The 19,044-nt window shown below is 39.8% G+C and overlaps 1 protein-coding gene across 1 annotated transcript in view; it reads right to left on the minus strand.

Annotated features, from left to right (window-relative positions):
• The window catches only part of jing (AE binding protein 2 jing), a 342,693-nt gene extending 328,941 nt beyond the window's left edge, over nucleotides 1-13,752 (minus strand). The window contains exon 1 of the mRNA XM_067156359.2: nucleotides 13,409-13,752. Coding sequence (XP_067012460.2) covers nucleotides 13,409-13,752 — 344 coding nt within the window. The remainder of the gene's footprint in view (nucleotides 1-13,408) is intronic.
• Nucleotides 13,753-19,044: the final 5,292 nt, after the last annotated feature.

Below are 19,044 nucleotides of genomic sequence, written 5' to 3' on the forward strand. Positions count from 1 at the left end.
ACTGAAGACAGGATAGTAACTGATGACAGCCGGATAGGACAAATACGTAATATGTGGATGTATTGGAAAATGAAATGCCCCTCACTAAATTGTGATTTATGAAAGTGGTGATTTTTTTTTACCATTTGCTTTACGTCGCACCGACACAGATAGGTCTTCTCGTTTTTTTTACTAGTGGCTTTACGTCGCACCGATACAGATAGGTCTTACGGCGATGATGAGATAGGAAAGGCCTAGGAGTTGGAAGGAAGCGGCCGTGGCCTTAATTAAGGTACAGCTCCAGCATTTGCCGGGTGTGAAAATGGGAAACCACGGAAAGCCATCATCAGGACTGCCGACAGTGGGATTCGAACCCACTATATCCCGGGTGCAAGTTCACAACCGCGCGCTCCTAACCGCACGGCCAACTCGCTCGGTGAAAGCGGTAAAAGAGGAGACATCTAGGCGCAGGGATTCTTAGGTAATCAGATAAGAAGATGACCTATTGTGTTATTACTTAAGCCCAAAGATGCAAGACAAAGGCAAGAAATTAAAGTAGAAAAAAGATGCAGAAGAGAAATACAGTAAAAATTATAGCAAAAGCAAGAAAACACCTAACGGTGTGAAATAATGCACTATACACCGAGGTACTGTTGAAATATAAACAGCCACCGTTAGTGCTACTCGAAGACGATTGTAACCTCCAACGGTATTCCGCAAATATCGCGCAGAATGGCAGCTTAACGCCTCTCTCGCCTTCTATCCAAGGAACAACCACGAGTTTACAGGAATAATGACGAAAATGGCATTACATCACTTCGCTGCTGGCAAGGAGGAAGATACGTTGCCATGGTAACCGGTAGCTTCGTTGCCGACCTGCGAAGGTGTCCGTCATCCAATGCAGAGCACGTAACCGGCAGAAAATAGTAATTTTCTCCGTCATTTGAAGAGGCAAGCGAAATTATGTAGATAAACATAAATAAAAACAAATATTTAAAATGAAGGGACGTTTAACATATAGTCGACAGAAAGTCAATATTATAGGAGAAAATATCAAATATCCCGATTGAGATCCCTATAAACACTCAGTCTGTTCCGTGATTTTAAAATCATATGCATATCAAAACCTGTTCCTGGATGAGTATATTCTAAATATGAAGTTTGGTCGACATCTATCCAGCCGTTTCACCGTGATGGTGGCTTTTAGTTCGCCGCCTCGCAGGCAGGGGCTTAACTTCAGTAAGTCGCTGTGAATGTGCTTAACGGTAACGAGTTCGTGCCTCGCAGTGTCTAATTATTGATGAATTAGGAAGTGTTTGGAGTGTAGCGTATCTTGAATCGTGGTCTTAGGTTTGAATATTTTTGTTATTACAGTTGTACTATATTTCATTACCATGTCTGAACAGAAGGACGAAAAGTATACGCAGAAGTTTAGGAAAGAATGGCAAAATCACGAATCGCTAAAAGAGTGGCTAATTGAGGTGCCTACTGATTCCGGTAGCTCTAATGCACGGTGCAAGTACTGTCAGTGCACTATGAAGCCTAAACTGTCGGATTTGTTTCTCCATTCCAAAAGCAAAAAAACATCTATTTGCCGCTGAACCTTTTTCACCTGAGCGGCAAATGAAGTTATCATTTAACGTTATCCGACACAGTAACGAATGCGCGGGAGCTGAAGCAGCACTAGCCTTATATAGTATTAATCACTGCACGATAAGATCTGTGGATCACCTTTCCGACCTCACGAAAAAGTATTTTAAGGGAGCGGAACACGCGTCGAGTTTGCATTTGCATCGAACAAAGTGCAGTGGTATTATAAATAATATAGTTTTCCCCTCACTTTAAGGGCGAACTAAAAACCGACTTTGGTGACAGTCATTTCAGTATTCTTTTAGGTGAATCCACTGACATAAGTGTGCCAAAACTGCTCGCCGTGTGTATTTCTCGAATCACAAAGCCGCACTGTTCCCACTTTCCTGGTTATAGTAGAACTTGAACAGGGTAACGCTATGGCAATTGTAGCAGGACTGAAGTTTGTGCTTTCGGATTTAGGATTAGATATCCAGGAAATGCGAGGAATTGGAACCGACAGTGCATCAGGTATGGTAGGCTTCAATAACGGCGTGAATAAAAAACTTAAAGAAGAAGTAAGTCATCTTGTTTTGATCCTGTGTGGCTGTCACTCTGTGCAGTTGGCTGTATCTACAACTGCACAGGGGAGGCTTACCTAGAAATGTAGAATTCCTGCTGTCAGAGACGTACTCCCGGTTCTCCAAATCATTACGCCAGCTGTTGTACAAAGTCTTGTACAATATGATCATTGAAGGAGCTGATCCTCTTAAGATTGCTCATAAGGCTAACACGAGATGGATATTGATTGAGGTGGCAGTCAGACGCATCCTTTCTCAATGGGTGGAGCTACAAAAATATTTTGAAATAGGTTGACTGACAAATGCTATACGCTGAACTACTCTACAATATGTACCGCGATGTTACAAAGTTTACTTGATTTTCCCGAAACCTTATCTAGCGTAATGTCAGAATGTAAATAAATCGAGAACTCGGCAGGTCCTTGTAAACTGTTGAATGATCCAGTTGTATTGATTACGGGACTGACGAGAAGTAGTGATATACTGACAGTTGACGTACGACATAACAAAGCCCATAGAATTTACATCGGACACGAAGTAGTAAGTTTGTTGACAGAACTGAAAGATCATAATAGGTTAACCTTGGATGCGGAAGATAATCTTCGGGGAAGATGCGAGAATTTTCTGTTATGGCTTGCATCTGAATTGCACCGTCGTCTGCCACAAAATGTAAACATGCTTTAGAAAGTGCTACTACTCTCACCATCCAAATGCCTACGTGTTATAAAAGAACCCATCATACCGTTAGCCGAGGAAATGGAACTGCCTAATTGTGACATCACATAACCAAAATTGACTTTCAATGGACAAAATTAACAACGGTGGCGTGGCGAAACACAAGCAATACGGCAGAGGCCAGTTAAACCTTGGTGAAAACATCACGACGTAACCGGTTGAATATTCAAATGATTAATTCCATCCTAAGTTTAAAAAGGGCTGGCTTGAGGCGCATACAAAAGTGTTTCGACGACTACGATTTACCCACAGACGTACTTCGTCAGATCGGAACCATGGCAGCATACCGCAGCACAGACAATCCACGTCCTAGCACCAGCACTGAAACTCTTTGACGTGAATGAAGACGACCAATTTACTTTTTAAGACTATTCATATCACCAATTCCAGTGAAACTCACAGATCAGGTGAGTGCAGACACTTACTTTTATTATGATGATTATTATTATTGCTCATTTTTATTTCTCATTATTTGAGATAGGATTTTTTGGCGGAATTTAGCGGATTTTTAGTAGTATTTAGCGGATCTTGAAAATATAAGTTGGCAGCACTGATGGTGGAACAGAAAGAAAAGCAGCTCGATTTGTTCTGGGTGATTTCCGACAAAAGAGTAGCGTTAAAAAAATGTTGCAAAGTTTGGGCTGGGAAGACTTGGGAAAAAGGAGACGAGCTGCTCGATTCCGAGCTGTCAGTGGAGAGATGGCGTGGAATGACATTAATAGACGAATGAGTTTGAGTGGTGTCTTTAAAAGTAGGAAAGATCACAATATGAAGATAAAGTTCAAATTCAAGAGAACAAATTGGGGCTAATATTTGTTTATAGGAAGATGAGTTAAAGATTGGAATTATTTACCAAGGTAGATGTTCAATTAATTTCCAATTTCTGTGAAATAATTTAAGAAAATGCTAGGAAAACAACACATAGGGAATCTGCCATCCAGGCAAAAGCCCTAAATGCAGATCAGTAGTGACTGATTGACAAACAGGTACACGAAAGCTAACAACCACTAGTACGATCTTGAGTTAACCTAAAACAGATAAATAACTGAAAAAATATCAAAATACACGATACTATAGACAGCGGACCTCTAGATGTGGCAGCATTCTGTTTCCTCGTTTGTTTCTAGTCATACAAGATATTATGCTGTTCTAACAGTGGTGGTGAACATTTGCTTATTTTTCACATCAATTTTCTAGAACCTATGTTTGTAGGAGTTCCCTGTTTTGATGCACATAAGTTGTGGAGGAGTCGACTTACATAAGGGACCCTGTGATACGGCGGGATGAGATAAGAATGTGGAAGGAGAATGGAAGGTGAGAACATGGGGAAGAATAAGGAGACGATAGTAATTCAGAGGATTTAGCAAAACGGCACCTAGTTATTAAAATAGCTACATGAAAGTTATTCTAGAGGATCAGCTGTAGAAATATTCCACGCAAGAGACCTTCGTCAGATTCTCTGCGGTTTAAAAGAGGCAAAAACGAAGTCAAAGCATTTTCTACCAGAAAGGAACACGTCAACAGATCTTGCTACCAGTGAAACTCAACGCCGTAAGAATAAAATAACAGGACGCAAACTATCGACTATGGAGTGAGATCGGAAAGATCTGTGGGAAAATGCTGCCCTAAGCGGAGCCTCCAGAGACATTTTGCGCAGAGCGATGTCAAACCAAATATGCTCGACTACATCGAAGTGGATGTGACAACGAACAGTCTTAAGACTGGAATAGTGTTCGGCTCCATGGCCTTCGGAGTACCCGGTTCGATTCGCAACTTGAAAGTGGGCAGTCACTGAGTGTTAGTGCTGTCCCTAACATTCCTGCAACACAACACTACCCCCTGTGGGTGGGGGCGGTAAAATAACACCCACGGTATCCCTTGTCTTGAAAGGCTTTGGCCTACCAAGTAACTGCTGCTCAGCCTGAAGGCCTGCAAATTACGACGTCACGTGTGGTCAGCGCGACGAATCCTTGGCTTTCTGGACCGGGGCCGCTATCTTACCGCTTCTCAATTACTGTTCTCACGTAGGCCGAGAGGACCTCGAACCAGCCTTCGGATCTAGGCAAAAAATCCCTGACCTGGAATCGAACCCGAGGAATCGAACCCGAGGCCTCTGGGTAAGAGGAAGCTTCACTAACTCTAGATCGCGGCGCCGACTTGCAGTAAGACTAAGCTTTAGAACAGTGTAGAAATCAAGCAATATTACCTGTAGAATGCACAAAGTGGATCGCAGATACGGTTATTTCATAGGAGGCGGCTTGCATATTTCTCACTCTGTGAGGCTGTTGAGGGCTCCGTCGATTTGAGCGGCGCCACCCATCTTCAGACTCGAGCCCCCTTTCTCGGGAAGGTTATTAAGGTCCACGGTAAATTGCACTTCCTATCTTGGTAATGTATAATCACGCTGCTAACGTTATTACAGGTTCCTCAAAACAAAGCTGATGGCAGATTACTTGTTAAAATTTCAAATCCCATCAACAGAGGGAGTATGCTGTCTAAAACCACTTACATAGAAACTATCTCCAAATAGCACTGAACCCTACAAAGAAAGATATCAGATTTTCAGAACTGCTTTAATTTGGATGTCAGCAGCAAAGAAACCTAAAATATAGAATGCTAAGCAAGAAGCATGCAACTGTAACAGATGGGCAACGTTAAGGACTGACTTTAGGTTGCATTTCCTTCTAGGACAGGAAAACGGCGAAAGAAATAGAACAAAGCTGAGTCAGTTAAAAATAGGTGCTTTTAAACTGCGATTGATTACAATACGAACGCCATGTCAGCACAGAGACCCACTCTACGCTATTGTTTTCCCGCTGGTCGATACGATGATCGAGACATGTAATAACAGAAAGCAGCAGTGTTACTGCAGTGACGGTGTAATGTTTAGTAAGAAGGAAGCGAGTTTTGCAGACGATATCTTTTCACTGAATTCTCAAACCAATTTTCGTTCAGCCGGAATGAAAGCAGGGCGGACACTCGTAAGGAGGAGAAAAGATACACGTATGTGGCGAGAATTACTCTGCGGAGAGAATGGGTAGGTTAAAGAATCAACGGATCGTGCGGTATGAGGTATAAATACACTTTAGGTTATCAAGTTCAACATACACACCGACCGAATCATGAGACATCAGTCTAGTTCCGAAGGCTAGACCGAAATGCAAGCAACTGCAATAGGATGATCATAATCTCTGAAGAAAATAAAATACCGAAAAAATATAAACAAAGCAATGAAGCTCAAAATATTGTAATACCCCCAATTTTGCTTATAACTTTCACTTTTCAATGAAGGTACAAACCAAGATGCAGTTCTGGTGAGACTTCCTGTTTCTAGTGGACTGGGTCTTCTGGTAAGGGCTAGAACGAATTTGTTACTTTCATTGACCTGTCTCAGTCTTATCCTTCCCTGGCTTTGGCAGCATAATAGAGACCGAGGTATGAGCAATGTTAGTAATACCCACAATTATGCAGCTAGTTCCTGTAGCATATGATGTGAAAATGTAGCTCAAAAGGTCAGTGTGTGCATTTCAGTGAGCTTGGCACACAGATATGTATTAGCACCTTCTGGCTCAGTGAGGAAAGCAACGGGAAACTATTCATTCCGTATTTTCCCAGTATGTCCAGGCTGCCTAAGACAGTCAATCTCTGAAGAAATAGAGAGACATCATGAGACATCGGTCATACCTTGTGCTATTAAAGATTCAATCAGCCTTCGGACTGAGTACTAAACATACACACAACTTTCTGAAGTTATCTTTGGAAAGCATTAGGTACCAAAACTATGATCCTTACATATTTCTACAAATTCTGTCATCGCCATTTACTGAAGTTGTTTTATTTAAATACAGTGCTCTTCTGACTTAATATCACTCAAACATGGAAAGTGCCAGAACATATTTAAAAATTCTTCCCAAAAATCCCATTCTGTAGACATGATTGAATTATTTGGAAACAATGTTATAAACAGGAGATTATAGATGTACAGAACCAGAAATGTAACTTATAATCTGTAAAAGTGTCAATAATAGGCATGAACTGAACATTCATATAATTTGACACCCTTGCTCATAATATCACCCATAACAATCACTGACAAGTTTATGCAACATAAACAAGTTTAAGAATGATTTGATAGAATCTGAAAATGTTCTTACAGAAACATGTGTTCTCTTACAGGTTATATTTAACTCAGTGCTTCAACAGACTGAAAAACGTAAAAGGTTATATTAATGAGTGTATCGTGAGAAGTATTCTTATCAACTGAAAATAAATCTTAAAATGGGATAATCTGATCAGTCAGTCTGCCTCAAAGTAAATGTAAATCAACACCCTTTTCTCATTGGTATTCTCCTAAGCAACAGGCTGGCAATACGCGTGAGAATTGGATTAACATCACACATTCTCAAGGTTACTGGCTTAGTAGAACAATGGCTACGAATTTATTACGTGGATTTGTCTCCGGTCACTTAACCAGAAGCGAGCGGAGAAAACCGTGAACAGTTTCTAATCGTCCGAGGCGGCCGCGGGGAAAACTATGTTCATAGTTCGTTACTGAACTGAAGTTGACAATAATTTATTAAACAGGCGGCAATAGATACAGGGAAAATTTTTAGAAGTTGCTTTACGTTGCACCGACACAGATAGGTCTTATGGCGACAATGGGATAGGAAAGGGCTTAGGAGTGGGAAGGAAGCGGCCGTGGCATTAAGGTACAGCCCCAGCATTTGCCTCGTGTGAAAATGGGAAACCACGGAAAACCATATTCAGGGCTGTCGACAGTGGGGTTCGAACCCATTATCTCCCGAATACTGGACGCACTTATGCGACTTCAGCTATAGAGCTCGGTACAGTGAAAAATAAACCTAAACAAAATTAACAAGGAGGTTTTTGATGCGTAGAACATGATCTGAAAACAAAGTTAAACCTGCAAACGAGTTATACAAAATGTCAGCAGAATTAAACAATGATAATAACCATTTATAATGAATTTTCTGAAAGACTGTCATTTGTCAAATCTTAGAGAAACTGAAATTCACGAATTCAAATGAAGGAAATAATAGTGCAGCAATACCACACTTATTTAAACTTGTGATCACTAAACACTGAAGAGCGATATGGTACCCTCGTTTCAAATTGTTCAACTGAGAGATGTGTATGGGCGTTATACTTGAGGAAACAGCAGTCGATGTATTAGTTTGAACAATGTACTCTGCTACCCGGACTAGAGCCCGCCCAGTCTGATGGCCAAGCAGACGCCATTGGTCCATCCCCATTGACCCTGCAGCTATTAAATACAGCCCTGGTTGTTCGCCTATTACTCCCCGACTGGGATTTCCGTGGCCGCTGACTTGGCGCAAGAGAAATACCAATTGCCACCTTACAAAAAAAGGCTGATTCCTTCGAAATCAATTTCCCAATCCAAATCCATCCTTCCAGGAAGACATTCTGTTTGATACCCATAGCCGCGGTCTTTCCGGAGTTTAGGACAATATTTTACTACACCGTCATCCTTCCGGTCAACCGAGAATGAAGCAATACCTTGCCCGGACAACCTCACACTACGTGGTTAAAACATGGGGACCGGTGACAAACTTCGTCGTCTTCTTCCTGGCCTTTCCCCAATTCATTGTTGTGGATTTGGCGTAGTTTTACGGTCGGATGTCCTTTCTGACGCCAACCCTATGTGGAGGGATGTATCCACTAATGGCGTGGTTTTGTGGAGATTGGCAGTGTGACGTGTTGCATGTGGATAAAAAAAAAAAACCCACAGAGACGAACACGAACACAATTAAAATTCCTGGAACGGCCTGGGAATCGAACCCCTGATCCTCTGAACCGAAAACCACTACCCTGACCATCCAGCCCATAACAGGATTAGAACCAACCTGGGACAGACTTTTACAGTCCGTAGCTTAATGACGTGACGAAGAAAAAAGTCTAATACTAAGTTTTTGCTAACATGTTAATCAAACTACAGAAAAAATAAATTTGAACACGAACACACTTTCTGCGTGTTCAAGCTGCATCTTCAGAAGTACTTTGAATGTTTAACTACACGACTTTTGTACGTCGATAGTACACATTAACAAAATTAAACTATAATGTGATGCTTTACAGGGCATATTTTAGTAAATCTCGAGTTAAAAATGTCAACAGTGTTCATTTGATGTTGGCGTTCATAACCCAAAATGTAGACAAATAATCGCATTCAACGGCACTTTTTCAAGTAAATAAATCGTGTATATCAGTGGACTAAAGGCTCCCTAGGCCTTGTAAAACCAAGTAGAGGCGAACAGGAATTAACAAAGGTAGGCCGGATACATTCATACATACATACAAGCGCGCCTGGTGTTTTACCAAGGAGATACTTCATACAGCATATAGACCGACACAGTCTGCACACTCGAGTGAGATCTGCTCGACTACACAATCATACATCGCGGAATCGACGAGGTAAATCCATTTTGAAGACTGCTTTTGCACAATGTAATATCCGAGCATAACCTGGTGAGCGACTTCCACGTTGATAATTTCTTGGCTTGGTGTCAAGTCAATTAATTCTACTCTTGTCACTTAAAAGTTCGAGTTCGATGGGGTTTCTCTGTTAGTGGTTCTGTTGGCATGAGGAGAAAACATTTTCCTTGATTTTAGTGTTGGCCGTACCGGCCATACAAGTGGGCTTCGCATGTCAACGCCTTCTTGAATTCGCTTTTCGTTGCTATCGGTCTGACGGTGAAGATGAAAAAGACGAGCCTAGTACGGTTGGAAGGAATGCTATGGACTATAAAGTCAGATCGGATGTTCGTCATTCATTAGACTCCTGGAAACTGCAAGTCTCGGTTAGATACAAGATAGCGACATGGAGAGACGAAAGATACATGTTTCAAGCAAATTTGAACACACAAATCTGCAAGGAAAACGGCTTCAGCAATCAATAAAAAAGGCGAAGGTACCATTCCAGCATAAGCCTAGAATGGCCTCGGTTCACCGAATGGCGTTGCTTGGAAGTGTGGGCGCGGAAAGCCAATTTCTTTCCTACATATCACGAAGAATCGCTGAACCACACCTCTAACATACATGTATACCGATTACATTTAACCAGGAATTGCTATGGGTCCTGAAAATACGCGTTTTGTTGCCGAGTCTTTAAGGGTTTCTTCAGAACACACAATTGTCCGGGATTCGGATGAGAATACAGAATTCGAGATCAAATTTTTCTACATGATCTACACATGGATGCCATTTCTAGTTGAGGGAGGGGGGAGGGGCATTCACCGTCCAGGGTAAGGCAAACAACTATTTATTTTATTTTTACCGCATTAAACTAGGGCTAAAACGAACTTTCACCTTTATATCCGCGAAAAAAGAAAATCATATCAATGACCTTAGATGAGATAAGAATTAAAATGCATTCGCATGTGATCGGAGTCGAACAGTCTGTGTCAAGTGTTTTCAGTAGCTTGCAAGTTTAGTACTTGTTTTGTCAATACTTCTACAGTTTTATGATAAACTGCCCGACTGTCCTCCCTAGTAATTTTCATGAACTATTGTTTGGTAAAATATGTCATAGGCCTATTTCAGAGTTCTACAAATGTTTCTTCTTCCTCTTACAATGCAAATATTTTAGCAATGGAGGTTACGGTTGTTAATCAGACTTCTTACTGTAGAACAAGGAATAAATCACTTCAGAAGGATAAAAACCTCTGAAGTAATTTTGAAAATGGTGATTTAGAGCAAATTTTACACTGAGAATTTTGAAAATCTAGCAATCATTAACTTTCAAATGCAAGACACACTGAATGTCATTGTGATAGAGCTTATAGGATAAGAGGAACAAAATATATAAAATGGGAATTAAATATAGCTAAACAAATGCGACGAAGTCGAAGCAGGACCATTTAGGTCTATGCGACGAGAGTTAAGATTCCACGGTGTAAGACAAAAATAATTTTCCTGAAAATGATATCCAACTCTGGATATTTGCAACAACAGTCGTAAAAATGCACGTTGAGCAGCGTTGCGGTTATTCCATACTTTTAGTTAGTTCGGTTCCATCTGTATTATTTTTTTAAATTTACTTACGTCGCACCGACGCAGATTCCTATGGCGACGATGGGATAGGAAAGGGCTAGGAGTGGAAGAAAGCGACCATGGTCTTAATTAAGGTACAGCCCCAGGATTTGCCTGGTGTGAAAATGGGAAACCATGGAAAACCATCTTCAGGACTGCCGACAGTGGGGTTCAAATCCTTTATCTTCCGAATGCAAGCTGGCATCCAAGTGACCAGTTGGTTTGTACTATATGTAAAAGGTAACACGCGCCTGAAAGGACTCCCCTTGCAGATTGCGGAAAGTACTAGTTTTTTAAAAATAGCTTCAAGATGGAATTAGAAGTCAGCTGATCCTTTCATGTAACGTAAACAGCACAGTGAATGATTACAAAACAACAACAAACACACAACCTTCACTCTTTCTAGGAAATACAGTAGGTTAAAAGAATGCATCCTTGAGCGTGTAAACTGGGAGTTAGTGGGCATTTAAATCAGGCCATGCACAATGACGAAACGTCTTGAACACGTAGCTGTATTAAATTGCTGAGAGTGCTGGAAATCAAGGGAGGCAGCTTCCCCATGCCAGAGATCCCCCCCACCCGATGAGCGATAAGAACAAAGTTTGACGAGATCCATTGTGGAAACAAATTGCCTCAAGGAGGACTATCACAGAAATAATCCTACTCGGAAGACACTCAGACTGCAATTAATTACACTAAAAGAACAAAGAAAATCAATGAACTGCAACAAGAATGGTAAATCTTAGTTTTATCTTTAGTCGGGACTTATCAATAAAGCTAAATGACCTGTTCGCAAAAGGAGAAGCTTATCAGTTTTAACGTTTCTTGCAAGTGTGATCTTTGGGCCATGAAAGGGTCCGTCATACCTTTACTGGGCATACGAAAGATTACTGGCGAGAAATTCGCCATTTTGTACTACAGCCTTCGACTCTCACGTTGTTACCATACTAGAGAAGTACATAGATCATTTTTGAACTCTAGTTCAGCCAATTTTAATTCTAGTAAATTGTTGAAATACCTGCTGCTTTCGAAGTGCCTAATGCTGACATTGCGAGACTATAGCAATGTCGGTAAGGGTAATTAACTCAATTTTAGTCGAGTCTACGGCAATAAATTAATTACAATGGTCCAACGTTCAAGAAATTTCATTTTTAAAAATTTCAAACGCAGTCAACTGTTAAATAAAATAAAATAAAATAAAATGATTTTTAACTTTAAAAAATATGCACGCACTAAAAGAGAAACTTGAGTTTATAAGTCGATCGTCAAATGGCTAATCCTACTGACAGACAAAAGTTATATACAATACATTTCAATGCTTAACTCCCACTGACACAAAAATACCAAGAAATTCCGAACATTCGGGTTTTACAAGGTTGGTAGCCGTGACCCAGACCATGCCGCAGCTCCTCCACGAATCTGGTTTTGGTCTTGGCCATTCTTCCCGGACGAGTTTTTGTTGCTTACTTTACGTTGTTTTATTTTTTCTTTTCCCTTCCCTCCCCTCTCTTCATTCCATTTATCATCACTGTAAAACATGCAACTGAACACACAGTATCAACAAACTGAAGGCGTATTGTTTGATATAAACGTATTATCAGCAGAAAAAGCTAACAAATTCCACGTGCTGTAAGCACACCACCAGCAAGATAAATAATTTAAAAATCCTAGAATCAATGTAAACACCCTGAACATCGGCAATACACATTCGTAAAAATGTCATTGCGATCTCAAAAATTCAGTGCCGATACCTGAAAAAAATACACAAGAACTCAAAATAATACGATATTCTATTAAAATATTCGATGGTTTTACAGTAAAACGAGCTAATAATGATAAGAAACAACAAAATAAATGGATATATTTTTTTACAGACATTCTTGATAGCACTTGCCGCATTATCCTTTCACACACAAAAGCTGTACGCAGAATATGATAGAAATGTAATATACAATCTTTAATAAACATGGAAAATTATATTTGCACGTGTTTTAATGTCATAATAAACGGTTAAGTCATCGGTGTAACTTGCTCACGCAAGTGAAAGCTCGGATGAGTTACATGTGCTGTTACAAATAATAAAAGGGACAACGATCACACACAAGTAGAACAGAGAAAACAAAATAAAAAGGATAATATTTTCGCTTTCGATTGGCCGAATTACTGCGGGTGGGGCCGCGGCAGTGAAAGATTTAGGTGAAGTTCCTCCCATGGACCGACCAACGACACTGACCGTGACATTCGAGGTCTACGGATTAAGTTACGCTACAGCGATTAAAAAAAAGAAACCTTTTAAAACACTGTTCACAATAGCGTAATGCTCTCACTTTCACGGCGTGCTTTAATACATAACAAACCGTTTTACCTTGGAGCATAGAAAACATGAGCAATTCTAGTATTCTGGCTTCCTTTGTGTTTTGACATTTTTTTAGAAACACGCACAATTTTTGTAAATATTGAGAGAAATGGCTTACCTATCTGAACTCTCCGAACTATCGTATCGGTCCGCACATCTTTTCTTCCTGCAATTATCTCCGTTATCAGAACAAAGGGATGTAAAATCCACATGTTCTGTGTCAGCACTACAAAGCATATCTTCTGTTGAAGCGTGCACACCCATAGACAGCACGCCATTCACTCGGAAATTCGAACATAATTCTCCACTATCACCGTCAATATAAAATGATGGTTTTAAGCCATTCAGTCCTTTAGCATTCAAACAATCTTTATGTGAAATACTGATCATATCTACAGCTCTTTTCACAACAGAATCATCATCGCAATTCCCCGTCCCATCCACACACAACCCGTCTGCCATCTTGTTTGGTACGCACACAGCAACACTGAGTGACGTCACAGCACTGTACGTGACGTCACAAGCAGTCATCCTTTTTTTTGTATTATTATTGTGCCCTCTCCTTTCTCCCACTCTCGCTGTTCATTGGCTAACGATCAATTACATAATTTACTAGTAGGAGTAATGACTTCACGCCGGGATATTAAAAATGAATGTTTGACCTATTGACCTCAAATCGAAAGGAAATAAAAGTATTTCTATTTTTAATGTACGTAAACATAACTTTGACTCGAATAATGAGGGCTCTTTTCCACACTAACCCCTAAAATCAAGTTCATTTCTCTCATGCCAAAAGAAATCGGGTTCATAGACAGGTGTAAACAACGGAAACTTTAACTGATATTCTGTGAAAATAACAAATTGCTTAACATTTAACTAGTTTTGTGATTTTGGTACTGTTAATATATAGTTCCATCTGAAAATTAGAGAATGTGCAGGATGATTAATTTTTTCCCATGCAAGAAGGAAGACTCAAAACAGAGTCTCGACAGGGTATCTGAGAAAGAATTGGCAATATTATTGTCGCTGTTGGTTGGTTGGGGTTGAAATATCCCGTAGTTCAGTGCAAAATATTATTACTGTTAATGGGTTTATCAATATTATTTTTCTCTCAAATATAAGTTTGCAATTCCACAAAGAATTATTGCTGTGGTTATTCATCATACCATTCATTGTATGTGATGAAGTAAAAAGCCTTTGGTTCCGTTTTTTTTTAAACTACTCACTTACTGGTAATTTGTTATATGGGACTTCTGAATTTTGTGGTTGTTGAAAGTGATCATTAAAAAATTGTTGGAGAATCAACCTTGTTTACACCCATTGGGTGGGTTGAATTCCATATTCATTTCTGCTTTGTAAAAGTTTCTGCTGATATGGAAATTACTTTCTTTGCTGTGCTGCACTCTTAAGAGATTGAAATTGCATACATTCATACATACATAGGTCTCCAATCAACCAAATATTTTGGTAGGCTTCTTTCTCTCTAGACCTCAACTATTTAATTCCTCCAATATTCGAGGTTTCCCTTTGAATCTCCGTGCTACATTTTAAGTTTCCAATCACAATAAACTGGTTTCTCTCTTGTCTGACATTCTTTTGACATCACCAAACCTTATCAGTAATTTTGTTGAATGTTATGATCTAATATTTAACTTATACCCTTCTTTATCATAATAATTGTATTCCTTATATTTTTCTTTCTTTATTAAAGAGCTCATTGGCAAAGTATGGTCTTCAAAAGTTTCTTTAAAATTTATTTCCTTGTATCAGAAATATTTACATTAATGCTAATTTCATGATTAAAGCCAGACATTTTTTGAGTTGGACAGGCTGATTTTCAAGGGTAGTTAAGAGTCTAAAGTAGGTCTGTTATTGCTTCTCTTACCTTTAATAACTAAATTAAGTAAGACTTGCAGGCAATTTCACCTCATGGATTTGCATCATATCACCCTACTATCTAATCAAATGAATTTGCAGAAGTTCATTCCTAACTTGGCCTTCATCTCTTCTCTAACGATAATGCACCATTCATGCAATGACTGTATCAGTCTAATAAATCTGATTATCAGTTTGATTATTTTGGATAATCTTCTCTATAATCCATCAGGAAGGTCACATAAATACACTTGCTCTTGAATGCAACAGAACTTTTGCCTTATCATCTCGAAGCATTTCTCAGTTACTTTGTTCATACTGGAAATCTAGTGCTGACAACATATTTATACTGGTGTTTAGACCAAATTTAAACTCTTCCATCTACAACCAGCCAGATAAATTGATCACCGTCAGCAAAGTCCCTCCCTTTTGTCTACTTTTAAATTGATACAGGTATCTTTATTCATTCGGATACTATTCTTTTCCCTGCAGTCCTGTTTACAGTACCTCTTTAATCTTCCTAGGTTTGTTTGGTCCTTTAAAGCAAACCACTCCCAAAAGGACTCAGGAACTTGTGAATTCCTCTCCGTGTGCATGGGCAATAGAATAACATCCATGGTAACCCCAGATTGTCATGTAAGAGGAAGTAACTTGGAGAGTATGGGCTGGCAATTGCACGTCCCCTGGCCAAGTCTGCTATTATTTCCACTTACTTGTGCATTCACCTCGATTTTGTCTGTTCTATCCGCCCTCCCCTGCGGTATTAGATTTGCAAAGCCAAGGGAGTCTTTCATTTTCACACCATTCATAATCTCTGTCCTTTTACCGATAGCTTCATTCTTCGAAGTGTCAGTGGTGGTGGTGATTATTGTTTTAAGAGGGAGTACATCCTGGCAAAAATCCTCTATTAACACTAATCAGAGGGAAAACTTAAAAGGGGTCCAACACTTGAAAAAATGAGAATATCGGCTTAAGGAAGGCAAGGCCTCAAAGGTCATGAAAATTAAAGACTCCCTAGGATTTGCAGTCTAATACTGTTGGGGTAAAAAATAACAAGAGTTCACCAGGTGTCGAGTAGGACAGATGAAAGAGAGGACTCTGGCACAAGTAAGAGAAAAGGGCCCTGTGGTTGCCAACCCACGCTCCCAAGTGTAGAGCTCCTGGGGCCCCTTTTAATCGGCTCTTACGACAGGCAGGGGATACCATGGGTGTCATTCAACTGCCCCCACTCACAGGGGGATTTAAAGTGTCAGACCTCTTCCATTATTTCATCTGAAATCACCACCAGTCAAGGCTTTAGTTGCAAAATATCAACTAGGAGTACTCGCTGAACAATACAGTATTTTCCACTTGGATTCACAGAGATGAGGTTCTGTTGTTATTTTTCTTTTCCAGGAGGTGGAGTTTTCCAGATGGCAACCAAGTCTTCACATATTGTAGTCGAGTGTGGGTCCTGTAAGATTAATAAACATTAAAAAGGAGTTGCATTTTCAGAGGACATCATGTCTTTCTCTTTTCATTTTCATCTTCCTTCCGATTTATTTTACTTGAATCTATGTAGAATGTTAAGTTGAAGACACAACTATCTGACCCTTCCCTCTCCATACAATGCATCTAAGACTTCTGGACATTCACACGGATATGGCTAATTTAAGTGATTAGAAACATTATCGACTGGGCAGTTAGGGGTGCGTAGCTGTGAGCTTGCATCCAGGAGATAGAGGGTTCGAATCCCACTGTCGGCAGCCCTGTAGATGGTTTCCCATGGTTCCCATTTTCACACCAGGCTGTACCTTATTTAAGGCCATGGCCGCTTCCTTCACATTCCTAGGCCTTTCTCATCGTCACCATAAGACCTCTCTATGTCAGTGTGACATAAAAAAAAGAAAAGAAAAAGAAGATTATCATAGATATCTTTCTCTTAATTCTCATAAGATACTGTGTGACAACTGTGGTATTAGCTGTCACATTCCAAATTGACTAAGTTACCAGACTTCAGTTGGACTGTCTGTCATTAATGAATTGAATATTATTGTTTTTAGTCAATACTATGCAAGCAGAAATCACAAAACGACAGGGGTGTCTGGGACTGAAGAGGCAAAATCTAAATCAACAAATGAGAAAAAACTATTGGTAGAATATTCATGAGTACCAGAGACTACATTTTTTCTCTAATATGTATGGAAACTTCTGGTACTGCTTTAGTTTTTTGGAGAATACTGGATCAATTACCCAACCCTTGCCACTATTCCTGTTTCCTTTCAACTATGACAGTACTAGTTTTATATGGTCTAAGGAGGCTTAGATATCCCTTCCTGTGAATTTGCATCCAGAAGATAGTGGGTTCGAACACCACTGTTGGCAGCCCTTAAGATGGTTTTCCATAGTTTCTTATTTTCACACCAAGAAAATGCTGGGGCTGTACCTTAATTAAGGCCATGGCCGCTTCCTTCCACCAGGATGTTCTCTCCCCCCCCCCGGATATCTTAACATGTTACTTTGTGTTCTCCCGACATACTTTTATCAATAGTATGAAACTCTTTTCACATTGCACCTGCGAAAACCACTATGTGCAAATGTTGGAGAAAAACTGACCTGAAGCACGAGAAGAAGAATGAGAATTCCTTACTGAACCTCAGACAACAGATACTTTCCAGCCGAAGTATTTCACATAGCGGTTTTCGCAGGCATGACAACGAAATACAAATTTAAGAATTCCTTAAATTTTTTATATAGAAAGGATGTTCAGTCATAATCTTGGTTAAAATTTTTGTGTTCTCAATTATTGATGTCAAGAATGTTCCTTTTGTATCCCTGCTTAATTAAGCACCTTATGTTGTCTTTAAATCTAATGCTGTGCATTACTTCCTGGCCTTCTTAACAATTTCTTGCGGTAAGCCCTATGCATTCACTTATACATGAAGAGGTGTATACCAAGGCTAACACTAACATACCCAGTCCCAGAGTCAGGAAATAATCATCATTTCCCCTCGTCCAGTTCATTCCAGGTTGGGGCGCTTAAGGTTCCTCTCTACTGTGGTACACTCCCTGTTGTGTTTTCTAAGGCTGTTCACCGCTCAATCCATCCATCTTGTTTTTTTGTCTTCACTTGACCTCTCTTCACCTCCAGCTGCAGTTCTAAACTCTGTTTTGTCATCCTTTCATTGCTTATCCGTCTAGTGTGCGCAGATATTCTCAACCTGTTCTTATCTTGTCATTCAACTTCCCCATTTCAGTTGCTTTCTTTATGCTCCCTTTCTTAAATTCTGAACCGTGCTCCTCAGAAGCTTCCATTTTAGCTTCCTGGAGACAGTTTTCATCTCTTTTTTTTTTTGTCATGAGCAAAGTCTCTGCTCCACATGTTGATGAAATTCATAATGTTGCCCATTATTACGATTATTATTTAGCGTATGACGCTTACAAGACAATAAAAATTACATTAAATTATATTGTTACACTAGCAGAATGATGTACACTTGCTTCGCTACAGAATTCTAGGTTAGGTAGTGTACACGTTGTGAATAAGATTGTATTAAATTGCATAGCTTTAACGTTACCCTAGAAACACGACAGGGAATTCACCAAATGTCTTTTTTATGTGAAGACTGGGTGAGGGAATTTTCATTGTAATGGTAGATCCTCTTGCCTACCATCAGTAACAATCAAGACTGGGTTAGTGGTTTTCCTAACTGAAATCTACATAGGCCATTACAATGATACCAGTAGGCATGTCACGATTAAAAGCAATGCTATCATATGAAATACCCGATGAAATGAAAAACCACGCATTTTCTCGCATTTAACGAACAGTGGTATGCTGCCGATGTAACAGTCCAAAGTTTCAGAGCTGGAATGCCCAAGATGCAGACAGCCGTGAAT

This window comes from Anabrus simplex, chromosome 12, assembly GCF_040414725.1.
Source record: "Anabrus simplex isolate iqAnaSimp1 chromosome 12, ASM4041472v1, whole genome shotgun sequence".
Taxonomy (NCBI): domain Eukaryota; kingdom Metazoa; phylum Arthropoda; class Insecta; order Orthoptera; family Tettigoniidae; genus Anabrus; species Anabrus simplex.